At 42.4% G+C, this 27,670-nt stretch overlaps 1 protein-coding gene across 1 annotated transcript; it reads right to left on the bottom strand.

Annotated features, from left to right (window-relative positions):
• Window positions 1–26,768, bottom strand: LOC124269562. The gene is made up of 3 exons (XM_046704592.1): window positions 26,692–26,768; window positions 2,568–2,709; window positions 1–516 (listed from the first exon to the last, which is right to left on the bottom strand). Exons 2-3 carry the CDS (start codon window positions 2,575–2,577, stop codon window positions 92–94), a joined length of 435 nt encoding a protein of 144 aa, XP_046560548.1. The 5' UTR covers window positions 2,578–2,709; window positions 26,692–26,768; the 3' UTR covers window positions 1–91.
• Between the last annotated feature and the right edge of the window lie 902 nt (window positions 26,769–27,670).

Genomic DNA, 27,670 nt, shown 5'->3' with positions numbered 1-27,670 from the left:
AGCATTGAGAGCATCTTAACCTTAAGGTCGATTTATGAACGTGTACCAAATATGATGCTGCCATGAAAGATGCTTATCGCTGGTTTTCAATTTAACCGGTACGTTTTCGGAACAGCCATGTTCCAGGATTTTTTATGAACGTAGTTATATACATTCCGAATGCCTTGTTGCCACGGATACTGCAATTCATGAGGCCACGCTCCCCAACCTTCTCCCCTCTCCCAACTGAAATGGTACTATTCTTAAACGTAAACCAGAATGATCTGAACTCTGTGCAGGACAAAATCCCATGTGCATGATTTATTTCACATCCATTGATCCACATCTTAGTATTTCTTTTACCCCCTATAACGACTGTATCTGGTCCAGATCTGCCAAGTCGGAAGTTAGCATCATTGCAGGTTTTCACTCTGAAGATGAGACTGGAGTTGATGAAGATATGCTTCAGTTCTTCATTTGTCAGTTGAACATACTGTTGAATTAAGGACCAAGGCGTTTCCTTCCTCATCCAAGAACCTGTAACATAAGTGAGTGAGTTTTGTTTAATACCGCTTTCAGCAATACTCCAGCAATATCACGATTTATAAGGCGTTCGCCCTTCGCGCCGAAGACGGGTTCAGTTCCCCACATGGGTACAATTTCTGGTGTCCCAGCCGTGATATTGCTGGCCCAGAGTACTCACTCGCTCACTCACTCTTTCAGACTTTTTGGGTTTTTCTGCTAGAAGTTACTTTTCCGACATTTATCGGTAATCACTCGATATTTGTTTAACGATTATCGATCTCTATCATCGATATCGACAGCCACTCCTAGTTTCAGTAGGGCTGATTTATTTGATCGAACTTCTTTTGCAAGCGAACTGTATACAAAATTGTTTCAGGGGGCAACATTTGGTACAGTGGGTGGTTTTGGTGTACTTGTAGGAGCACCTGCATGGGAAGTAGAAAGACGGCTTGCAACAACATGTACCATGCAGACAGTCTTATTATGTTGTAACTGTTTTGGTTTAAGAGACTAATAGTGTATGTTTAGTATGGTCATGACTACAATTCGTTTGGTTTTCCCTGATGTAATCATAATATTTTGCAGAATTGTTTCTAGTCAGGAAATGTGCAGCTATATTTTGCATCTTGTGTACTAGTTTGGAATAATATCTTTATTTGACCAGTAGTTTAAGTTCTCTGACAGTAGTAGTCCCTGACATTTGATACAATAGATGCTCCCTGGCTGTTGAGAGTTTACTGCGAGGGAGTGCATGAGTGACCAGCGATGGTTTGTCGAGAGCAAGGATATATATTGAATGTTGAAGTTTCAGAGACGGTCGATATGCACTCTTCAGGTACAAATATCAGTCTTATAATATATCCATGTTTGTGGCGGTGTATTACACTATTTTCAGAGTATTTTTGCAATTACAGGAATGTTCAATTATTTCAAATACGTGCAAAAGTGTATCCTATTTTCGTGGTAATGGTGCGCTCTGATACATTGAGTTTTGTAACTATATGGCAGATTTCTGTTATAATGTCGGGATTTTAGAGTCAGTTTGTAGTTTTAGAATCAATATAAAGTCAACATGCTCAGTGTTAATTCATGGAATTTACTATCTGTAGTTTTGCTAGACTTTTTCAAAGTTTCGTGAAACTTGGGAGCAGTCATTGCATGACAGTGTCATGTATTGTGAACTTATTGCTGTAGTTTCTTTATAATGGGATATTCACAAGTGTTGTTTCATGATAATAAGTGCTAAATACAAGTTGATACATTGTACCATTCTGTTATTTCAGAACCTGGAAGTAAACATCCTTGTTAGAGGAATATTTCGACCAGTGTTTTATGGTTCTTTCTATATGATTCCTACCACTGCTCATGCCCGTCAATACTACTATCCATAACGATATTTAGCGAAAAATGAGACATGCCACGTGGGGTCTTTTACACTTCACCAAAACAAAGAAAAATATGAAAACTAAGCCAACAGTTTACGCTGATCATGTTCTAAACTTACCTTGGTAATATGAGTACAGAATGGAGATATAGACATTCACAGACATTACCTATATCATGTTGATAATATGAAGTTTATTTTTATAATAAAATTGAAATAATACAACTACAACTTAAATAAATTTGTTTTAATCAAAATGCAAGCTTACATTTATAATGTCCAGATAAACCACAAAGAAGCACGTATAATTTTAATGATGTTATAAAGGACTGTTGACGGGACTTTTAAATTTGTTCGCTATATCCGTTTGTACGCTATATCCGTGTTCGCTATAACCATGTTCTACTGTATATATAAATATAAATGAGGGAACGATATCTTACACAACCGACCTCACAATGTGTGAAGCCCATTTCTGGTGTCCCCCGCCGTGATGTTGCTGGAATATTGCTAAAAGCGGCGTAAAACCAAACTCAGTCAGTCAGTTACACAACCGACCTCGTCGATAGCCGACACAAGCCTCGATGGAACCTGAACGTTTGGACGCAGTGAACTCTGGTCCTACCTTGTTGCCACAGCGTGTGACCAGTGGTTTCATCATTCAAGTTTCTGCCCTCACCTGTTGCCATTGAGGCAGATGTGGTGATTTCTTCCTTTTCCTTCAGTGTACTGGCCGACGTACAGAAAGGCAGCCTCGTTCTGGACAATCTGCACTCCTCGTGTTCGCCGCATATCACTCCTGAACAGGCTCCGAGGATGGACTAAAATGGAGAGAAATATACCTAAAGCTCAGACATAAAACTTTCTTCAGAAGTTACCCGTGACGATCCGGGTTAGAAATGATCTTCAGTAACACATGCTTGTCGTAAGAGGCGAATAACAGGATCGGGTGGTCAGTCTCGCTGACTTGGTATGTCATCGTATGTGCCTATCGTCAGATGTTTCCTCAATGTGAAAAGGATAGCATCCTGTCAATGCCCGTCTGTTGTATATACCTCTGTTTGATCGAATTTCGATCAAAACGGTCCGGGGCGGCCGAAGAGTTTCCGATCATAATTTTCACCCAATCTGAGGCCTCTGTTTAATCAATTTCGATCAAAACGGTCCGAGAGGGCGAAGAGTTTCATAATTTTCACCCAATCTTCTGTTTACCGATCAAAAACGGTCTGAGGCATCGATCATAATTTCACCCAATTCATTTATATTCATTTTCAGTGTTGTGCCTATAAAGTACTGGTGAGGTTTTCGCGTCGACTCATATCTCTGGTAGATGTCGATGTTAAACATGACTTCAGCGGTTAACGATGTCCCGAAGTCTCTCTCAGCGCAAGTCGTAGTGGAACCGAATTCGCGTTGTCATTTGGAATTAGGCGACAAAGTGTACGTGTCGGCCAAGATGTGGCATGGCAAGCTGGGTATACATATCAGAAAATACGTCACGTATCGCAACGGCAAGTCTTATCCTACCAAATCAGGTCTGAGTCTGAACTTGAAGCAATGGCTCAGTTTACCCGATGGTTTCGTTACAAGTGGACGAAGCTAGAAAAGAAGGGACTGAGGGCGCAGTATTCATCTGGGGGGTAATCTCTACCTTACCTTAGACGATGGCCACGGAGTGGATGTTAGAAAGTGGACTTGGGATCACGAAACTAAACAGCTGACAGATGAAAAAGGAATTATTCTTTCTAAGGATAAATGGGAGAGGCTGAAGAGTTGCATTCCGGAGATGTTTGACTATGTTCCCTAATTGAAAGACATGATTCCTTGTATTCTTCAAGAGGATCACCAAAATCAGGTGGGTTATCTGAGGTGTAGCTTCTGTAACCCCAACGATTATTGGAACTAGTAGATACCACGTGACAGGAGGATGAAATCCCGTGACATTGTACAAAGTTAGTCATTCGCTTCGTAGACGGGGCACGGTAGTTAAGGACGAATGTCACGTGATTAGGATCACGAATAATAACTCGTGTTCCTTCGTCTCGCCATTACCTCCATAGACGTTGGACCGCGAAGACGTGACTTAGTGCGTCTCTGCGATTTGAATATGGAAGCGTCGCACAGGGATATTCTCAGACAGAACCAGGTGGGACTCGTGGGAAGTATACGCCGTGTAGAAGACGTGGTACAAAAATTGATAGAGTGTAAAGTCCTCACCAAATTCATGGAAGCCGAAATTATGGAAAAATATCAAACGACTTACGATCGTATTAGAGAACTCTTGTTCACCTTGCCAAGACGCGGACCCGGAGCTTACACCGCCTTCTGTAAAGCGTTAGAGGAATGCGGAGAGTCGAAAGCGTTGAAGTTACTGGGTACGGAGACTGGATCGGACTTCAAGAATACGATGGACGTCTGCAGTTATCTCGACCAGCACGTGGTTGCCGATTGCGCTGCAACATTGCCCCCAAAGCTGGATTCGAATTCGTTCGAGAAAAGGTTGGACTCCTTTAAAGGTCACATGCAACCAAAAAAATCAAACATAATTAAAACACAATTATGACTTCTTCATGATATATAATATGCATGGCTGATTATGAAAAAACAAATAAACAAAATTATAAGCGTATAATCGCCAATCAAAAGTGCAATATTTTGTACTTGGGTTTACCTCCCTCGAAACGAAGCAGCCGGGATACCGAACCCAGTCAGAGCGGGTGGGTGTGCACTCAAGTGTAACGGCTGGTTCATTAGCAGATACCGCCTTCCCGGTTCATTGTGTGTGTATATATAGAGATGTTGGGTTTTGTAAATACATGCTCATTTTTTGTGTATAACATTTTGCAATCAACAGACATCATAACATGTCATGTGTTCAAGTATCACACCTGCCTGTCTGTGTAATTACATAACGTGACAGAGACCGAACTCGGGCCATAAATCAATGCGTTTTGTTTATGGTGTATAGCCTGATTGGTGTTAAGTTCAAATTGCATGTGGTCAGTGATCGCGGTTGTGTATTGACAACGACATATCTATATCACAGAACTGGCCTATTCAAATGAGTCAAGACCCAAGAGATATGGCTCAAGCTGGTTTAACTTATCTGGACAGAGGAGACTCTTGTACGTGTTTCAAATGCGGCATACGTCTGAAGGAATGGAAGAGCATGGACAATCCGTGGATCAAACACGAAAAATGGTCCCCCGACTGTCAATACATCAGAATGGTAGGAGTGTTCCAGACCGGAAGTAGAGAGAGAGCTGTATAAAAAGCGATGTTTTAGATATCAGTCGTTAGTTTGTCGTCATGGCTCCGTGGGAAGAGTACCTGAGCAAAATGTATTACGACCCCGAACATCCCGGTAGTTATGCCGGTCCTAAGAAACTATACGAAGCAGTGAAAGCCGAGGGACGGTATAAAATTGGCTTACATAGAATCAAGAAATGGTTGAAGGAACAAGACATTTATACCATGACTCATCAGGTCAGACGAAAATTCCCGAAATGAGTACGTGGTTGAAGGTTTAGACAGTCATTGGCAATCTGATCTTATGGACATGACATATTTAGCCAAGTACAACGATGGAATCAAATATCTGATGGTCGTGATAGACTTGTTCTCCAGATATATCTGGGTCTTTCCACTCGAGTCTACCAAGGGCCAAGAGGTGGTGAATGCGTTGACTGAGTTATGGAATACTCGAGGTCGGAGGCCTAATATTTTTCAATCGGATATGGGATCAGAATTTAAGAATCGTTGGGTTAAAGTCTTTTTGAAAAAGCACAAAGTGACACAACTATTTACTCTGAACGAAACGAAAGCCCCCTATGCCAAAAGAGTCATCAAAATGAGGTTGTACCGATACATGTTGAAACGTGTTACTCATCGGTATATAGACATTGTACCCAAAGTAGTTGAAAGTTAAAACAACACGAATCACAGAATGTTAGGTCAAACGCCTAATAGCGTAACTAAGGCCAACGAGAGTGAAGTAAGACTAAATCAATATTTGATCAAGATGAAAGGACGGAAACCAGTGAGAAAGAACATGAAGCGAAAATATACCATCCAGGTGGGAGATAAAGTAAGAGTGAGTCATCTGAGACAGACGTTCGACAGAGAATACCAGGAGAAATGGTCGGGTGAAATCTTTACCATTACTAGTCGCTACTGGTCTCAAGATAACGACTTGTACAAATTGAAAGATTGGGGAGGTGATCCAATCGAAGGCACCTTTTATGCAGCTAAACTTCAATCCGTTACCGAAAATCCTGATCAAGAATACAGGATACAAGAAATTATCAAAAGAAGAACACAAAACAAACGGAAAGAAGTTTTGGTGAAATGGCTTCATTGGCCTAAGAAATATAACTCGTGGATTCCTGAAGAGGATGTGAAGCATTATCAGACCTAAAATATATAGCGCTAACTCTACCGAGTCACATCAGTAGCGATGGAAGATGCGGAACAAGTCACACCTATGACAGGGAGTCACCCATCTGAGAGTTGGACATTTTGGGGTAGAAAAGTCGCCAAAACGGAAACTGTCTTTTTCTCCCAGATTATCATCATTTATTTTGTGGTCATCACGTGCATCATCAACTTGTCCTTAGACCGAGGCAATTCCAACCTGTGGACAGCCCTGTTGAGCAGTTCTCTGGGCTATTTACTTCCCAAACCCAAAGATTAAGAAACATGGATAAATACCTGGTGCTCCGAAGTACAGACTGTCAAGATCTGTACCCCCAGAACCAAGGACACACCTTTAGGGTGACCCTGAATCCACCTATGCAGCTAGACGGAACCCGCTGGGTGATGGCCTTGTGCGACATCACGCTCAGTAACTGGGAAGCTCAACGAGGTCAAGATCACCACGTTTACGTAGGGTCCACCCTCTGCGATACGTCCTATGTGGGACCCCGGCAGGAACCTTTCTTACGTCATCTGTTTTTGAGAAGCAACAAGGAAGAAAAAGAGTTTTTCTTCCCCCAGCCCTACTACGTGCCCCTGAAAGGTAATGAGGTGAACACCCTGGAGGTATATGTAAAGGACCACGAAGGACAACCAGCGATCTTTATCACGGGAACAGTAACAGCGACAGTTCACATCAAACCATTACCCTTGACATGTTGAAAATGTCCTATGGGACAGGGGTATCGAGTGAACTATATAAAGAGAATCTATGCAGAACAGACATCATTCCACCGAGAACCTGGGACCCGTGCGCACATCATGAGTAGCTCTTACTGGAAACTGTACGTACCAGGATCGAAAGAGGAGGATAAGATGTATTATAAATATTACTGGCTTCAAGCAATGGGATATCCCAAAATGCATAAGAAAATGTCCATACAAGCTTATATTCGATATTGGGAAAATCAGGGTGAACATCGAATCGGACCATGCCCCGGAGAAAGAAAAAGAGGTCAAAACGGTGGATGTGGTCCTTACGGCACCCACTCAACAGGTGGTCGACCAGGCCAAAGTGCTTCAAAAGATGAACAATGAGGACGGTATAAATAAGACTTGCGAGAGAAAACGTAGCAGTTCTGTTCGGAACGTCAAAGGTAACGGATCGAACCGCGAAGCTCCTAAGAGAAGAAAGCTTACTTTCCCGGAAGATAAGTTTACCAAGAAGAAGAAATAATGGCTTGTTACACGCCTTCCACCCATCAAGATATGCCTTTAGAAGAATTAGATCTTTTTCCGGAACCTCGAGCTATGACGGGAATTGATAAAATGCATTTCGTGGACATGAGACACACGTCTCAAATGACTGCAGAAACCAGTCCCGTTGAATTTAACCTGTCTGGACAAAATATTGACTATACAGATTTGAAACGATCTACCCTTCACGTCAAAGCCAAAATCCTGAGAATGGACAGTTCAATATTGGTTGCAGAGGAACACGTCGGACCAATCAACAATTGGCTTCATTCTCTCTGGTCGCAGGTAGACATCACGCTCAATGGTAAACTGATCGCGATATCTACCAATCTGTACCCTTACAAAAGCTATCTCAAAGCTCTGATTAAAAAAGGGGTTGAAGGAACGGGGTATGGCGCTTCCCAATTGTTATATAAAGACGATGGTACCGCGTCGCCCGGAGTATCGATAGACTCTGCAGATACCTATTCGGGCTCGAACACTGGACTGCTTAGCAGAGTGTCTTTCACAGAACTCACTCAGTCCGTGGATATGTCCGGTCCTCTCTACGAAGATTTCACGGAATGCGACAAGTTTCTCATCAGTGGTGTCGATATGCAGATCAAACTCTATCCGACTAAACCTCATTTCAACTTGATGAGTAATGTGGAAAATAAAGACTACAAGATCGTGTTGGAAGACGTGTATCTACGCCTCTGTAAAATACGACCCGTACCCGCTCTCGTCACGAATCACGCTAAGCTGCTGTCTAAAAGTCCGGCGACCTATCCCTACATCAAATCTGACGTGAAGTTTGCTACGATACCTAAGGGCCAATCCAATTTCGTCTGGGATCAAATCTTTCAAAACTGTTGTCCAAACAACATCATTGTGGGTCTTGTGTCGGCCGAAAGCATGAACGGAGACTATACCAAGAATCCGTTCAACTTCAAAATGTACGATCTGGCCACCATCGGATTATATGTCAATGGCGAATCGCTTCCCGGACAAGCTTTGAGTCTGTCGAACAAGAATTATAACAATGCCCCTAGTTGTCTATTCGATCCCCGTCATATCTGGCAATCTCCCATGATCCGCAGGGAAGACTTTGCTACAGGATACGCTCTGTATCAATTTACCTTGGAGCCTTACTATGGTAAGGAGTTTCTGGATCAAATAAAACGAGGTAACATCCGACTACAGCAATTCAGCCAAGGTCTACCAGAAACGGTCAACTGTTTGGTCTACTCCGAAGAACCTCAGATACTACGAGTGGACGAAGCCCGTAACATTCTGGCAGAATGAACGGTGTCAGAGTATGAACACGAGAACCCTTGGACAATATGTGTTTACTCGTGGATACCAGGAAAGACTCCACGTTTTATATCTTAATGGACCTTTTCATCGCTAAAATGTATTTGTACTGTATAGTGAACACCCAGCCCCCCATAAGGGATCTCGATGTAACCTCTGTCGTGTCCATTTTCACTTCGTAGCTTGTAGTTGCTAGAGAATAAAAACTTGAGTACAATAAAAAGGGTTAGACTATTTTTTTTTCACAACCACACGACAAACAATCAAGATATACCATTTTTTTCTACCTATATTAAATAGCTCCGTTTTTTGTTGTTGTTTTTTTGTTCATGAGTCAAACGATAGGATAGGAGCACTCCTATCATTGACTTTACAATCTACCAAGACAACCATTTAAAAGACATCTTCTTCTTCTTCTCGTCCTTCTTTGTCTTCTGTTGAATGGGTATGCCTGGAGGTCGTGTTGGAGGTGATCGGGGGAGATCATTCTTGTCCACTTCCCATCGCTGTTGATTACCAATGAGAGATTGTGGGACATGCATATCCCGTAATGCTTCGTAAAATTCCTCATGCCTCGAGGTCGAAGACGTTTATACAAATATTGAGAATCTTTCAAGAGGTCTACGATGTGAGTGTCGGGAAGAAGCTGGCCTTTGAACACCAGTTGTCCTCGATCCGTCCAAGTCAACACATCTCTGTTATTGTGGATAAACGTCAACAGAGCGGCCCCGCGTTGACGATAAGGTTTGGGTAAGGCGCTCCCGATTACTTCTCGGGACAAGGGTTTGCGCTCTTCTTCCTCCGGTGCATCCCTCTCGGGAGTGTCTACTTCCATCTCTCTATCCCTCATAGGCTCATGATCACGGTTAGTAGTGTTGACCAGACGTTCGTATTTTTCAAATGGCACTAGCACGCGCTTGGCAATATGCTGCAGGATTATACGAATTGTAACAACGGGGCTACTGTTTTAATGGCCAGCACAACGGCGTTGACGTTTTTGATCAACAGTTCTTTTTTCTCAGCTGATGGGATGGATTTGTGAGCCAACTGTCTGTACACACGTCGATGTCGTTTCAACTCGTCAGACGCCGATTTACTCAAGGGTAACCGGTGTTATGTAGCACATTAAATACGATGGTGCATACTGCTTTTAATTGTTCCGGGGCGATGGATCGTAACAGTACTTTCTTTTGTTGGAGCGATGGACTCGCCACCAACATGTACAGGAAAGGTGTGTTCTGTCTGATGATCTTGAACATTATGATACTTTTCGAAGGATGTACAGTTATTTATAGTGTCTTAGGCACGTACACAATAGTGTCTTCTCCCGGAAAAATACGCGTTCTCAATCTCAATTTATCTTCCACTCGGGGTGACATGTCTATGACCAAATATCCATAAGGTCTCTTGACCACATCCGTGTAAGCTTCCACTAAAATACCCACACGTCCAGGAAACAGTTGGCGCCCCAGAGTGGAAATTTGCGAGGCATCTCCTACGTTTTTAAACAGCACCAAGTACCAATCGTTCAAGCAGATTTGCCCTGACCGTACAAGTTCTGAGTGATAAAGATGACGCTCAGATGACGCTCAGTGCGATCCTGCAGCGAATGCTTCTATGTCTGATGGAGTAGGTAACCCCTGTTGGAAGGTGATGTTGGGTATAGTACGTTCCACGTCATCGAACAAGGGTTGGTAGACACCGTAACAGTACAAAATCTTCTCGGGAGGGTCCTTCACGTACATCCCTGGTAAATGTTTCAGTAGTCTGTACACCCACTGAGTCTTTCCCGCCCCTCGTAGGTCCAGACACACAAATACTGGAGCATGGTTCAACAGGTGTTAAACTTTGCGTTTCCCACCAACGTTTGGTGGGATCTACGACTGCATCAGGACTCCAGGTTATCGCACTCTTGGGGGTGGTCGTTGTTACGGCATCTTTGTTCGGTTTGAGCCAGGGAGAGCGTTCTGTTATGTGGTGAACTTAGTGAGATGATTGGAAAGTTTTGAAAGCTGTTTCGTTGAGCATCCGGGTACGGGACAGTCCTTTCTGATTCGACCCATTGCGTTGCTCGAATATATGAGGACTGACTCAGTGTTGGAAGAGTTTTCATATTTATACCTTCATTCATATCTTTTATATCCCGAAGAAACTTATGAGGGACACTAGAGGGACACAACAGGGACACTGGAGGGACAAATGAGGGACACTAAAGGGACACTAGAGGGACACTAAAGGGACACAACAGGGACACTAGAGGGACACAACAGGGACACTAAAGGGACAAATGAGGGACACAACAGGGACAAATGAGGGACACTAAAGGGACAAATGAGGGACACTAGAGGGACACTATAATGTCAGAGACACATCGATGATCTAATAGCCATAGGGTAGAGTATCTAAATCGGGTTGGATTACCCTTTTTTGTATATACCATCCGATATTTCATCTTTTCGACTCTGTTATATTTTTGAGTTGATTTGGTCACGCGATATTTTGGAAGGGTTGGTGACTGAGATGTTTCCATCCCTGAATGGTTGCAACACTGTCTCACGGATGGTTCCAAAATTGATGAGTTGAGAGTTCATATGGTTCAATGTGAATCCGCGTACTTTGCAGGTTTCCTTGCCGCTTCTGGTTTTGTAGGCATAATTTTTGGCTCCACCGCTGACAAAAATGTTGATGGGATCCCCTTCTAACTCATCGGTTAATTCCCCGAGATAATCGCCAAGGGGTGGATTGATGTCACCGGGTTTACTCTTGAAGATGACGCTGTCTGTGTCCATGTAGAGTACACGCTCTTGCAACATGTCCAGGAGGCCGTACAGTTTTAAACGGGCATAGCATGTGGTGAAGGAAGCTATGAATATGTTGGTAGATTCGTTGTCCGGTACGAAGAATGTATCAGCATGGGACCAATGCAGTTGTAAAACTCTTGGGGTAAGAATATGGAAATTCTGAATGGATTTTGATGGATCTGTGAGAAAACTGTAAAATGTGTCGAGGTCATTGTGATTGATGAATTTGGTCTGTTTCATATTGGAAAGCTGGGCAAACTTACCCCAGAAACTATTTAAAGACAGTTTGGACAAGGCTCTTAGTCCTGGATTCTTTTGAATTTTTTCATATTCTAGCTGTATTCCTTTGTGTCGGAAATAGTCTGCGATGTACTTTTGCTTGTCAGACTCATCTTTACACCGAGCGGGCCATCCGGAAGATTCCTGTTTGATCTTTAGGAAGGTATTGATATAATCCGCGAACAGACCCCTGTTGTGGTGTCTGGATCGTATTGAGTGCTTTCGGACCAATGGTACACTTCATAAATTTTTACTGTTTCGTAGCTTTTCTCCAAGGCTTTGAGAAGTTCTGGAGTGCAGAATGTACCTATGAAACACCGTTCCACTTCCGTATGCTAGCAATGCTCACGTTGTTCCATATCCGCGCAAGTACGGCAGAGCGGGAACTTGAGTTTCCCATTGGAACGGTAAGGCAAGACGGGATGATAAAGGCCTCTGGGAGGTTGGATTTTCACTTTGGCAATGCCAAAGTATTGGTCCAAAGCCTTAAAGTTCCGCGTGATGATGGTAGGGTGACCAACTGGATATCTTTCATACTTGTTGACACTCGGGTATAATGAAGTAAATTCTTGATACAGAATTTCTTCATCCTCACTGGCCCTCGTAGTAGAGTTTGATGGCATTGGTGCGACCTCCAAAAAAGCTGTCTCTGACATCCAAGCGTTCCTGCAGATCCAGTTTCTCAACATAGTTTTTTGAGCTCAGGCATGCTTCTTACCTTTTCGGTAAATTCGTGCTCCCACAGCGTGACCAAATTGTACCCTTGAGATTTCCAAAATTCATTCCTTTTCATGGTGAGTGCGTACAGTTCTGAAATAGACTGTTGCGTTTGTGGCAGAACTGTTGTGTCACGGTTGTGAGGGTAACATGCGCGACATCCGTGAAACATACAACCGTCGAACTGATAGATAGTATTTGTCTCCCAACAATACCCATCCGCTGAGTATTTGTGACCCGGGATGCGAAATTCACCATCGTTCAACGCGTGTTGTATGCGAATGCCTTTGGAATGAGCCTGCCATTCCAGCCATTGAATAGACACTCGGCTGTATTGATCCTTTTTGGTGTAGCCTTCGTGTGGTACTTGGGCTATTGGACTGGGTAAGGTTTCCTCTTCGACGATGGTAGCTCCCAGTCGTCGCTAAATCCTCCAGCAGTACCCATTCATTGCCTCGTTCAACAAATTTCATTCCTTCATCATTCTCCCTCAGTTGGAGCCATTTCTCATCGTCGCAGTCTAATTTGATGTGAGGATAGGGTTTCAGAAACTTTTCTTTAAAGACTTTCATACAGACACTGGCAATGGTAATGCTTTGGGTCGGATCCACGCCCTGTTTGATAACTCGTTCCACATCGAGACCCGTTTTAGGATCTTTGGTCGTCTCTGTCTCTCTGGTGATGCTGATCATTAGATCTCTAAAAACCATGACGGAACGCCTCAGGATATCAACATCAGAACGGCAGTAGGTTTCTATTTCAGCCGTGAAATCGAAGGTTTTGTCTCCTTGTGCCGCATGCCAGTCCAGAAAAGTTATTCTGTCTTTGGGCCCCATAAAATCAATACCATAGTATGCGGGCTCCGGAATTGGTCCTATGTAGTTTTGATGTTCGTGAGTATTAAAGAAGTGTGGGAAATAACCCTTTTTCAGCTCTGTTAAGTGAAACATCTTTGGTAGGTTGGCGAGACGGGTATTGAAAAAGGACAGGCTGTCCAGAAGACGCATATCTAAACCTCTTTCGATGTGGAGGTACATCACTTTGCTTCCGCTATATATAACTTGGTGCGGGAGCATTGAGTTTTGGATGAGATAAGAAAGAATGAAGTATCCGTCATATCCTTTAAAATTATGAGCAAAGATGGTGAATTGTTTGTGTTGATCTCAAAACAACCATGAACAGAATTCCGAGGCCGTGTCTTTACCACAGAATTTAACTTCTCTGAGTTCAGACTTGTCCTCGCAAGGAGGAACGATGTACTGCTTTTTTTTGTCACGTTTTCCGCAAGTCTTACAACGCGTCCTGCAAGAAGGGCAAGGTTTGTCCAAAGAGTCCTCTTCCTTGCACACATCGCAAACTGACTGGGCTAAAACGTAATTAGCTTTGTGCTCTGTCTTTCCACAAGATGAACTTTTACAGTTGTTGCAGAGAAGGTGATGCGTGCAGGAGCCGACAGTGTCGACGGTGCAAACTTGACAGGAAGATGGGACGATCCATCTTTGCAAAACGTAGATGTCATCCTGCGACATTCGAAATAAAAAAAAAGGAATTTGGATATGCCTTTGTTTTCTCTTGAAGTAGGGTGATGATAACACTTGTGATCTTGAGGGACGTATTCTTTACACCATTTGCATTTGTACTCCCCGCAAGTGTGCTGATCCAAATCGCGTTCTTTCACGTTTAATACTTTGAAACAATGCTGACACCTCTTCCATTGGTCGCACTCAGAGGCTCTGTTGCTCTTCTTCTTTTTCAAAATTGGTCGTGCCTTATGACGTATGAAACAGTCCTTGGACCTACAGGTCATGTTGCAATCTTTACAGATGACCGGTGTATCGGAGACTTTACAGCCAGGGCATTTGCAAACGATACAGTACGTTTCACATGTATGCTGATGCCTTTTGTTGTAGGGTGCTAGACAGTTGTCACACCAATAGTTGCTGCCAAAAAATCCAGAGATCATCGTAATCGAGTGGAAGTGATTGTCTTCTTCGATTAAATAGATGAATAGTTTTGTTTTGGAGCTGTGAGTTTCTCCTTTGCTTGAATAAATTTGTTGCCCATTTCTGCACTGAGGACCAGTATTTCGCAATTCAGCACTTTCTCAAAGTCGGGAATATCGGCTAGACTCAAGGGTGGTCTTGGGGCAAACCGCACGATACATTAATTTTCAGCAAACATTTTTGAACTACACTCTTTGGATCTTTAATGTTTGCGAATAATCGGGGCCACATTTCTTATGAGTTATAACCGAGATCAAATTCATCTTGCCCTGGATGTGCCTTGACCAAATCATTCCATTCTTTTCCCGTGACTCGGTAGGCTCTGGCTAAGGACACAGAGATAGATCGCGCCAAACAGAGTTGATCCTGGTTGCGTATTTCAACAATGGCTTTCTTTAATTTGATGCTTTCCCCTTACATTGGTAATTTTATGGTCACTTCCAGCCCCTTTTGGCATCTCTCGATCATGCCAACATCTACTTCGAATGAAGAGTCCAGTTTCAACTCATTGTGGCTGGCTAAAGTTTTGGAAATGGTGTCCAGGACAACTTTGGCATTAAGATCCTGTAATTTACTGAGAGGTACAACAATAGCATTCGCTAGACCTTCGTGGCGAAATAACAACGCAACCCAAATCATTGTCGCCGAGATGTCCCTGGCTCTCCTTAAAACATCATCCATCATACTGTGAAGTTCATCTTCCAAGTCTTGCAATCTTTGTCCTTGCCATTGTTCAGTTAAATTTGACCTCATACACACAGCTGGATGGCTGCGTTTTTAGCAAAAGTCTTTTTCATTCGAAATGAAACTTCGTGTAGGGCTTGTTCTGATCCCCCTGTTGCCGCGAGTGTCGGGGCTAAAGAACACATCCTGGGGACTTTCAGGATTGACGGGAGCTCGATCGGGACTTTCAGGGTTAGAAGTTATTGACTCGAGTCTACCGAATCCTGTCAGTAATGTTCTCGGTGAATCTTGGTTGACCCTTGGATTAATTATTGGTAGGAACTGAGTAAACTCTTTCGTGGATGTGTTTGGAGAGACTGGCGGTATTTGCCCACTGGTTGATGGTCCAGCTGGCACATTTGATAATGAACGCTGTGTGCATGCAGATCGATGTCTTCTAAGATCTAACATTTTTTTGAAAATCTGACCACAACGTCGACAAGGGATACTCTTTCCCCTCCCTTGATCGGAGGATTTCACGTGTTTAAGAGAAGGTGTTGTGCTTTCAGAAGGGTAGTCCTCCCAGTCCCCGTTGGCAATGCAAAGAGCGGCCAGCTGAACCGCATCCTCCTTATCGTCAGGAAGAAGTCTCTTCAGTGATTGTCAGAACCTTTTTGGAGACGGACTGTCATTCCAGTCCCCGTCGGCAAGGCACGCAGAGGCCCGCTGAGCTGCTTCTTTCTCTTCGTTATGACAAAGTCTCTTGGGCGTGACAACGGAGGTTGGAGAAGTCGACCAGTTGACCGGACAATGGATACCAAAATCCATGGGGAGTGGTGATCCTGAGCAATTTCATCGCACAAGAGTTTAAATTCGTGCAGGATGACGTACTCTTCATTCTCGGATCATGAGGGCGGTGGGGTAGCCTAGTGGTTAAAGCGTTGGCTCGTCACGCCGAAGACCCGGGTTCGAATCCCCACATGGGTACAATGTGTGAAGCCCATTTCTGGTGTCCCCCGCCGTGATGTTGCTGGAATATTGCTAAAAGCGGCGTAAAACCAAACACAGTCAGTCAGTCAGTCTCGGATCATGTCTTAGGGACCAAGCTCTGAGATCCTTGCTCGATGTGAACGAATTCACTATTTTTTTATAAATAGAACGGTATTTGTCCATCTGAAACATGAATGATAACATGCCTAAAATATACATATATATATATATATATATATATATATATATTTCATGATACAGTTATTCTAATTGGTGTTATACTAAAGGAAACAGTAGATTAGGTTAAGACATTCACGATGCCATTATTTTCGCTCGATTCGATAGCATAGAAACGACGTAACAGTCACATAACCCAACTACAAAACAAGATGACGTCGCATGCGCCGCCTAATGCGTTCACGGAAAGGTCTTTGGGAGTAGATGTCCTTAAAAAAGATCGGACGAAAAGGAGGCGAGAAATCGCCGAAATTAAAAGACGCCTTTTATGGCGTCATGTGTTTTACCCACTTCTAACTAGATGGATCATTACTTGGTCTGTATGGGTCCGATCTCGATGCGGAGTAGTCGCGTTGGAGCCACCTTGTCTAGCCGTTTTGCGCTATGTTGTCGGCATCGGTCTTTAAGTACGAGATATGATGAAAAACGATGATCGCCATAACGAGCTTCGTGATCCGGGACGATGAGGTTGGTATTAATACTCATTCGCGTTTGTTTAAAACAAAATGATTCAAATAAAATTGGAAATCGACCCCAAGGTAGGGTAGTGAGAATATTTCTTAGTTCAGAGGCGTTAATCGGGCGCATTTTTTAAAATTATTACGGTACCTATAACTGGCGACAGTGAACAGCTTTGGATGATTGTAACTGGAGTTCTAATGGATCGATTTAAACAAAACTTTTTGCATTATTTCCAACGTTGAGCTTAACATTTTATTCATCGGTGCTTCCAAACACGTTCGTTTTGGAGACTTTTTACATGATCGGCGCGTTATATTATTTCATATGTTATTCAACGCAATTCGAAAACAAACAAAAATCAAGAGAATACTCTTTTCAGGGTCATTCCCATTATTTTGCCTATTTTGATTTTCGTATCTCAAAATGACAGCTGCAATTGTTTGAAAAGTTACATTTTAAAAAACAACAACAAAATAAAACCCTAAAAGATTCTTCCCGATCTATGTTTATCGTTTAGTACGACCTGGTATGTCTTTGTTCCACGAACGTTAATTACAACGCCAGTTGCATCGGCCGATACCCCATGATTTCATAACATTTTTTAAACCAATGGCAATGTCGCGAAAGACCATTTTCATTTTTGAAACTTGAAATCTTATAGTACCTCTTAGCGACTTTGGCGTTTTTGCCTTCGAGCATAACTTCACATCCCTCATACCTCTTCGCGACTTTGACGTTTTCCTTAAGAATGAATTCATTTACTATGTGAGTATTTCTCGGTATGTTTTTACTTCTGGAAACATCGATGACATTATTACGTTATAATATTGTTATTAATCGCAATTAATTTGGTTTGACTGTTTTTTCCTATGTTTTTTGTTTGTTTAACAGCAATAACAGCCTCCTCTCCCACAACTATGAATTATCCGTAAGTACTTTCTTAGGTAATTTTATTAGAATGTTATGTCGACAAAAGAATTTTTACAGAACGAAGGATCATTGGATTACAATTTTTAACGAGTCGTGTTCATCTTTTCCCCTTATTTTTCATTTTAATTTCATTTGTAGTCTCTGGAGCAGCACTCCGCCGTAGGTAGTCTGGGAGTAACGTCTGTCAAGAGGCTCTCCTACCAGGGAGAACTGCCCTCCCCGTGTAAGTCGCTATTTTACTACATGTTGCATCTAGAAATTGCTTTTAATGCGCGGTATACTTAATGCGCGGTATACTTGATTTGTCGATAGTCTTGATGCTTAGGCGCTTTTATTCAACGGTTTTTCTCGACGACACCACGCTATATTTCACGTATAATTCAAAATTTGTTCTTTTTTTTTTTTAGAAGGAGGAGAGAAGGAGACACGCCAACTCCCCATTTAAGTCGGCGAAAGTCGCCTCCTGGAGTGGAGAGCGAGGAGAGTTCGCCTAAAAATGCGAGAAAATGTCTGGTTTTTAGGGGAGAGACCCCCGACAACGTAAGTCCACATGATACTACATTTACAAATAGAAATCGTTTTTTTAATGCGCGGTATACACGTTTAAACCAACCCATAGAAAGCATTCGCTTGATTTAATGGTAGTCTTTTTTTTTTCTGTTCTGCGTGATACAATGCATACGGTTTCTGATAATTCTAAAATGTATTCTGTTACTTCTACTCTGAAGGGAGAGAAAACGGTGACCGACTCTGTTGACTTCGAACTTCGCCCTCCTGGGTGGAAACACCCAGTCCGAGGCATGTGAGTATCATTTATTCATTCATTTTCACTCATTCATTTCATTCATTCATTTTTTTATAGACGCGACAATTAACCAGTAATCTTAAGTTTGTTTTATTCTAATTCCAATTCCTTTTCTTTTTTTAATCCTTTCAGAAGATCTTACTCCTGGTGGCTGAGGCAAACCAGTTACTGAGGAAAGTACAGGAGTTAGTAGAATTTATTTAGGAAAAATGATTACTATTTGGCTATAAAAGTAAAAAAAAAAATTTTTTAAATTAGAAAAAAAAATTTAAAACAAAAATACAGGAACAGATAGAGTTTAGTTAGAAACCATTACTATTTTGGCTGTTTGGGAAAGTAAAAAAAACCCCCACAAACTTTTAAAATTATATAAAAAATTAAAACTAAAAACAAAACTTCTATGAAATTGGGGTCTTTTGAATAATGTGTTGGGGTTCTTTTATGATATATGTCTCTGCCGAGTACCGACGAAATCTCGGCCGCATTATTATAAGAGATTCACCCGACTAAAATGAACGACAGAACTCGAGGAAAAAACGAGGATTTCTCGATATCTGAACGCTCTCTTGAAATTTACAGTGGATTTATTGTGCTTTCGGTTGTTTTATTCTGTTGGAATCCTCATCGACATACTGTGAGTATTGTGTGTGTTTTTATTTGTTATGGTCAAGAGTGCTGTCACAAATCACGGTCCTCGCGAGAGAGAGAGAGATGAAAATGATTTTCCACCGTATGGCAGGCAGCTCTCAAATGACGGTCCTTGCGCGAGAGATGAATGACTTTGCCTTCGTCTCCCGCGCGCACGTCGCTTCGCTCGGAAACGTTCAACGAGGCTTGTTTAGGGCTGGGGTCGTTTATTCTATCATCCCTAACACAGCATTCTTATGCCAATGGAATGTAAACGGTCTCGAATAGCGTATGAATGAACTGGCTTATAAGGCTTGTTACTACACCGTTTTTTCGTCTTTGTTTTTGTCTTGTATTCTTTCAAACGGTCAGTTCATTACGATCAGTTTCACGTACTATACAAAAAAGGAAGTTGAAAATCAATCAATCAATAAATAATGAAAATACGTAATTCGGTTCTCACCTCAGTTGAAATTGAGTTTGTGGATCGCCACACAGTTTTCAAAACGATGACTCGAAGGAAATGACGCTGACGTTTACGGACGCTTATGTTCATATATTTTTATAGGCTTTCTTCTATCGGTACTGCTTTTTGATTGGCTAAATTATGATCGAAAACCAATCACCACTCATCTCCAAACCATTGTACTGCGAGGGACGCTATGGGACCATATTTGGCATCGCTAGCTCTTTCGTGACGATCATTGGGTTGATTGCCTCTCATTGGCCGCTTCTTCCACTTGGACCGTATTTTGGCATCGCGTGATTAAGTGACGTCATCGACTCTTTGTGTCCTGATGCTGGGAATAGGCCACGCCCCCGAAACGTTTTGATCGAAATTTGATCAAACAGGTATATACAACACCTGTCAATACTACTAGATCGATGGTCATGGTGTTGATCCCTGACTGTCTATTCCAGACTAAATTATTTAGACCATTCCAAATAGCTTTGAATATTGCTGAGTCGCGGTGTAAACTAAACTCACTCTGCTCATTGCTTCAGAAGTCATACTTAGATCTTAAATGTGGTGAAGCATACGACCTTATGGATAACAACTTTTTTGTTTATTGCATAGAGTACCGACGCTTTTCGTGGCAGGTATTTGCACTATTTTCCGCGCCTTATTTCATAGTTTTCAGTTTAAGTTTGATGCAATAAAACAAGCAGTTGTAATCTATATTATAACTTGTGTGCTTCTCTCGAGAGTAATCACGGTCTGATGTACGCTTTGTTTGTGGCGGTGTCACCTGAACCGGTAGGCGAGGGATGACACTGCCACAAATGGTGCATCGACGTATTCCTGACCGAGGAAGAAACGCATCAGACATTTATCTTACCGCTATGTTAAATGTAGTATGAGTATGACCAGAAATTATTGAGAATTTTAGGGAATATGTTTGAATTGGATTTCTAGTATAAAACAACCTTGACCAGCTATCAAGTGCTTGGTTTCATTCAAGAGAGACAACTCCGTTAATCCCTTTTCATTAGTTTGTGAAGAGTTATCCCCCTTTGTTTACTTGCTAGCAGACGACATTTTCAGTGATCCTCAGTATGGATGATTTAGAAAAGAGGAAGTTGATTTTAGAGTATTATAACAAGGACATCAGATCAGCTAAAGTGATTTCAAGTAGAACAGGCATCCCTTTGTCCACTGTTTATCGTGTTTTGAAAAAGGGGCAACGCCCCTCTGTGTATTTGAAGGGAATATGAACAGTGAGCGGTACACAGATATTCTCGAGGGACATTTACTTGCATCTGTTCACGTGTTCTATCTGAAATTTTTGGATTTTCCAGCAGAACAACGACCCAAAACGTCTTTCAAAGCATTCACAGGCCTGGTTTCAGGACCTAAACTATGACATTATTAGATTGGCCAAGCTATAGCCATGACCTAAACTACCATAGAAAATGTTTGGGGACTTATGAAGGAAAGTGTCAATAAGAAAAAAAATCTGACAAATATTGCTGAAATGAAAGAAGAGGTGGTCCGACATTGGGACAGCATAGACCACGAATTTCTAACTTCTTTGATCAGTAGTATACCCCACGATTGAAGCCTGCATTGCTGCCCATGGTGACTTGGACAAAATACTAACTGTTCAATCTGTCTTTGAATCTGGAGTTATGTTCTGCTAATATTCACATTTGATACGTGAGTAATGAGTGAAAAAATTAAAATTTACAATCTTTAAAAATCTCAATAATTTCTGGTTGTACTGTACAAAATATCCATTTATTTTATTTTTAAGTTCGCTACTCGACTGGATTTGAAAATCTTTTAACATATTCTGACAAGGTTAAAACTGCAATAAAAAATGGTTAATTATGTTTATATGTTGAGCCTGCAAACGATTCAATGTATAAAAATAGTTAAATTAATCAGGAGAAGTTCGGTAAAATAGACGTGAACATAGTGAACTCAAAAACAACTAATGGAACGGTTTTCAAATCCTCAGTCCACTGCATGCGTCATATTATGACGTCATAATGATTGTTATAGCGTGATGGCATTCCCTCGGCAGGAGAGTTTTGCGGCCACCGGGTAATATTGTTCCAGTTGTCACCTCCTGGCAGGGGTGACACGGAAACTTCTGATAAACGCCATTGACCAATGAAATTAAAGTATGTTACAAGAAGGTAAGATAAAGTTGCATGCTGTATCAGTGACTCGCAAACTTCTAAAATGCCGATCAAACTTACGTGTAAGTCAGCAGAAGAAAGCATGGCAAGAGAGTCTAAGGTAAATCAGTGTCAGATTCCTTTCAATTTGTCAAGCTGGACTATTCAATGTCCCGTCACGGGCTACCTAAAGTTAGTAAATATGGTTTTACCACTTTCAGCAATATTCCAGCAACATCACCGCCGGGGACGCCATAAATTGCCTTCACACGTTGTCACATATGTGAAACGAACCCGAGTGTTCGGGCGTAATGAGCGAACGCTTTAACCATTAAGGGGCTACCCCAGCTCCCACTTCGAAAGAAAGGGACCAAAGGGTGTTAGCTGAATTCAAAGCCTCGCATAGTCTGTTGATTCAGATCACTGACTCCAGGTTGTTCTAGTGACACTTCTAGAGACTAATTGTATATTTTCAAAATACAACTACACGTGTGACACAGTGAACAAAACAATGGATTGAACCGAGGCCGGAAAATATCGTTTTACTCGAGACAGAATGACACCCGGTGTTCGCGAGATAAGATTGTCCTTAAATACCGAAGGCACCGATTGGTTTGAAGGTCAAGGACGCGACATTCAGGATCTGAGGATACATGAAGTAGAAGCCTTGAAAGTATGCTTAATATATATTTGGTTTATCTGACTTTAGTCAGATAACACGAGAAAGCTTAAATTATTGGTGATACCTTCGGTGAAACAAAATAATAAGAGACCTTTATTTTTCATTACAAGCGAATTATGATGCAGAATTAACGATAGCTGATATATGCTCCAACAACTCATCCACACATCAAAGCGCGTAAGTCATTCTTGTCATAAAGAGGCGACTAAATCTGTGGAGTGGTTGTTAACTTGGTCGATTCATGTCATCATATCCCAGTTATGGTAGATCAAAAATAATTCATGAGACTTATATTTTCACTAAATGCAGCTTAATAAAGCACAGAACTAACGACAGCTGATATACTCGATTACCTTCCAACTCATCTCACGAAGGAGCGTTAAATAGACAGTTCTGGTGAAAATGTCGTCAAATCAATGCCATATATAACTCAATTTCTCCTGAACAGACTGTCCAGACTGCATTTTCGGTGTAGCAACACTCTTTTCAAGCCAAAAGTGAAAGTGCTTTCATTGCTCTGCAATAAACAAGAAGTTGTTAGCTATAAGAGTTGTGTATGAATTATTACCAACTTCTAGAATGCCGATCAAAACAATTCGTTTTCAATGCGCAAAGAAGGCGAAAAATGTTTTACTTAAGCTTTCCAGGTTATGCGTTGATCTTATATCGCTCAGTGGCCAATTCCGTTCCAATGATTTACCCTCCGGAACTCTGAAAAGGAGACAATTGAAACCGCCCCTTGTTTTTGTAATATTTAAATCCATGCATAGAGTTTCAGAATGAAGGCTGTATGACAAAAGGGATGATTCAGACTTTCCAACAGTCAACTTTCTTTCGAAAGTAATATTCTTCCCAAAGATGCTCACAACCGCCACATTTCTAAGGCTACAAATATCGGCTGCATCGAAAAGCTTCAAAATAGACAAGTATTATTCCCCACCGCCGTGGTTTTTAGGTGAAAATTGACAAGCCTCTGCATGTGTTTATGACGGTGCCACCGGTTAGACAGGATATCGCTTGACCTTGTCGCTAACACCTGATATATAATCACTATAATCACGCGATGCTCACTAAAGTCGGAATTGTACACCGATTCTGCTTTTGGCATTTGATGTGGAAGGGTTTTATGACTCGCAGTTACCTCGATAATTCGTTGTTAAAGATTTCGCCGTCACACCGGCGTCTCGGGTTCGATGCCCAACTTGGGTACAATATGAAGACGGTTTCTGTGTCCCCCGGCATGATATTGTTGGAATATTGCTAAAAAGCGCCTTAACGATACTTACTCAACCAGTGGCTGTCACTAATAGTATTTCCTGACCTCGTACTACTACTGCCATGTAGCCATCGATATATTTGTATATGGGTGGTTTATGAATACATTTCACCTGTCAGAGAATATGCATGTCTGCTCACCGACAGCATGATCTGAATACTTAAAATAGTACCTGTGCATAACATAAAATTGCATACATTAAAGGTTATTTGAAAAGTTAGGCAAAATAACCCTAATGACATTTGGTGTCAATTATCGCGCGTGGCATGTGCACTTTGTGCACCATGAACTTACTCGCTTTTTGCATGTTTTTTGACACCTGAAGTTCACACACCTGATATTTGAAACTGAAGAACGGTTGATTATTCTCGACCGGAATGTTCTGGAAAATACGTCAATTTAAACAAGTGACGCCGTTCCGCACGGCGCTCACTGGGTATGTTGGGGACTGAAACGACCCAAAATGAAGTGGCCAGCCATTTTGGTATCCATGTGAAACACGATCTTTGGAGAAGTTTTCAACATAAAGTGAACACGAGATTTGTCTCGGAAATATCACGTCAGCAAGACAACCATTTGGCATTGACCCGTTTAAGAATCGACATTTTCATCTGACCAATGGAACAATCCCCAGGTTCAAAGATTGCCAAGCTGCTGTAAAAGCAAAAACACTGCAGACCTTGCCTTTGATGTTCATGGGGCAGAGTTGAACATCTTCCGACTCTTCAGGACCTTCAGGTGTTGGCTGACAAACGTCTGTTGGCCACCCAGAGTTGATGTAAACGAGTGCTCGTAAGCGAAGAGTTCACGCCTGGGACGGACATCGTTTCAGGAAAGCTTAATCGCTGAGCTACGAATTAGTCGTCGCAATCCCATAATTAAAACATAGGTGAGGGTGGAGGAGGTGAAATTGGGTTTTACGTCGCGCTTGAGAATATTTCGCCCATATGACGACGTGCATGCAGTGTAGGTGTACTGTGCGGCTGCTTGTACTAGCCCAGACTGAAGCTGGTTTTATAGTTCTAGCCCACTGAGATACCACCGCAGTGAAAGCTATGAATACCCCACTCAGACACATTATACTTTTGACTCCGAGCCAACAAATCCTTGTTGTACCCATTAATGCTGAAGCCAGGCAGGGACCAACAAGTACCATATTTTAACGTCTTTGGTATGAGCGGTGGAACTCCGCGATCACTTCTCGGAAGCTCTAACCACTACACCACGGAGGCGGTCGAGTGAGTGGGAGTGAGTTTAGTTTATATACTGCAACATAGACTTACGACAGTCGTGTAACGCTAATGATGTTGGCGTATCTATAGCCCATTTTGTATTGTGTTGTCCCCTATAGTTAAAATAATGTTTTAGATTCACTTACTAGTTTTACATGTATATCTATGATAATGGCGTTGTTTTACTGTCCTTCATCGGCAGGTGTTTTATAGTATACATGTTATATTTTATTTCACTATCAAATGTTCTCGCCACGATATGGCTGAAATATTGCCGATGTGACGTTAAATGATAACTCACTCACTCACTCACGTAACGCTACGATAGCTTTCTGAAACGGGGCCCTTGATAGAGTGGTCTCTCCTGGGTTACCCTGGTCACTGCCTGTTACCCCTGGTCTTCCTGTGTTACACCTGGTCTTCCTGGGTTACCCTAGTCTTCCTGGTACCTTGGTCTTCCTGGGTTACACCTGGTCTTCCTGGGTTACCCTGGTCTCCTGTGGGCACCCTGGTCTTCCTGGGTTACCCTGGTCTTCCTGGTTTTACACCTGGTCTTCCTAAGCTACCCTGGTCTCCTGTGTTACACCTGGTCTCCTGGGTTACCCTGGTCTTCCTGGGTTACACCTGGCCTTCCTGGGTTACCCTGGTCTTCCCATGGGTTGCAAACCTGGTCTTCCTGGAGTTACCCTGGTCTTCTCTGTTACACCTGGTCTTCCTGGGTTACCCTGGTCTTCCTCTGGGTTACACCTGGCCTTCCCAAGGTTACCTGGTCTCCTGGGTTAAACCTGGTCTTCCTGGTTACCCTGGTCTTCCTGTGTTACCCTGGTCTTCCTGGGTTACCCTGGTCTTCCTGGGTTACACCTGGTCTCTGGGATTTACCTGGTCTTCCTGGGTTACAGACTGGTCTTCCTGTTACTCCTGGTCTTCCTGGGGTTACACCTGGCCTTCCTGGAGTTACCCTGGTCTTCCTTTAAACCTGGTCTTCCTGGGTTACACCTGGTCTTCTGGTAACACCTGGTCTTCCTGTGTTACCCTGGTCTCTCCTGGGTTACCTGGACGTGGTCGATCCCACGAACAGCGACTGTTCTCTTAGGGTTTCAAGATTGGTCTAATAACGACAGACGTCTTGAATGACGTTCCAACTGCATGTGTACCCACTATCTCTCCATCTCAGTCCCAATAAAACTCTCCTCGCCATCGTAACGTGTATGAATGAAACGGATGGCATATTCACAAGTTATATTCCATGAACGGTCAGGTAGAGCTGATGTTTTTCATGACATGAGTAGGTAGCATGCTTCACTTGCATGTGGGCTGCGTCTTGGCACGTCCTTTCACACTCAAACCTTGCTTTTCAGTACCTGACATGTGCTACTATACAATGACATAATTGAGATAATATCATCGTCGATAGGTTCATAACTATAATGAAATATATCAGTGCTTACTTAAGTGCCATGTGTATAAGGTGGCAAACCAATACTATATGGTAAGTGTTGGTAAGACGTTACCTCTGTCCACGTGGTCACGTCTCTGTGTATCCAGCCCGGCCTGGAAACAAGATTCCTCCGGGCAGTGCTGCTGTTACGAGTGTGACGATGATACTCCAGGGATTGAGGATCGAACCCGACCGACTGACAGCGAGGTTGAGTGTAACATGTAACCACGCAGTCAATCACTGAAGAGGCCTGTGTGACGTCATACTGGTGGTTGTCGAGGTAAGTGTTCTGGACCTGGAGATAATCGTCACACAACATACGAACCAGCACGCAATATGACACAAGAATCAGCAGCGTCAACAACGGCATTCTGCGTCCCTCCATCACAGCTGCCTCAACAACGATACTGACAGGACTTTTTGGAGTGAAATGTTCAGGCTGCAGCTTAAATATCGCAGTTTATATACAGTTTATATCTTCGCATGCATAAGTGAAGAGATCGAACACAATATTATATGAAATCCTAGAAGGGACATTGTCGCCCATTTTAAGGCCATTTTTACACATATTAGATGAGGCGACAACGCGACATATTTTGACCTTGAAAATTGTCTCTATGTCGTATTGTCGCCCTTTGGCCGAATAAAAACTATTCAAAGCGCGTCGTTGTGACAAATGGCCAAAATGTCGCCTTGGCACACTTTGGGCAATCGCGCCAGTTTTTGCTTGTTTGTGTGGAGTAACAACGCGACAATGTCCCTTCTAGGATTCCACAATATTCAGCTAATTGTTTATGCGTCACTTTCATTAATTTTGTAACAGTTTGTGCAACCAAAAGGTTATTATGCTGCTAATACGTCACACCCTCACAATGTAGAGTTTGTGCAACCAAAAGGCGTTTATGCTGTTAATACGTTACACCCCACAATGTACAGTTGGCAGAATGGATTCTCTTGCATGCTGTGGTGGGATTTGGAAAGTTGTGGTCTGATACTGAGATGTTATGTTCTTAACTCCGGGGATGGTGGGGTAGTCTAGTGGTTAAAGCATT

The sequence above is a fragment of the Haliotis rubra genome, unplaced genomic scaffold, assembly GCF_003918875.1.
Source record: "Haliotis rubra isolate DU_JTF1 unplaced genomic scaffold, ASM391887v1 Scf1456, whole genome shotgun sequence".
In the NCBI taxonomy this organism is placed as follows: domain Eukaryota; kingdom Metazoa; phylum Mollusca; class Gastropoda; order Lepetellida; family Haliotidae; genus Haliotis; species Haliotis rubra.
Note: the sequence above shows the minus strand (reverse complement) of the source record. Positions and strands in the feature narration are given on the sequence as shown.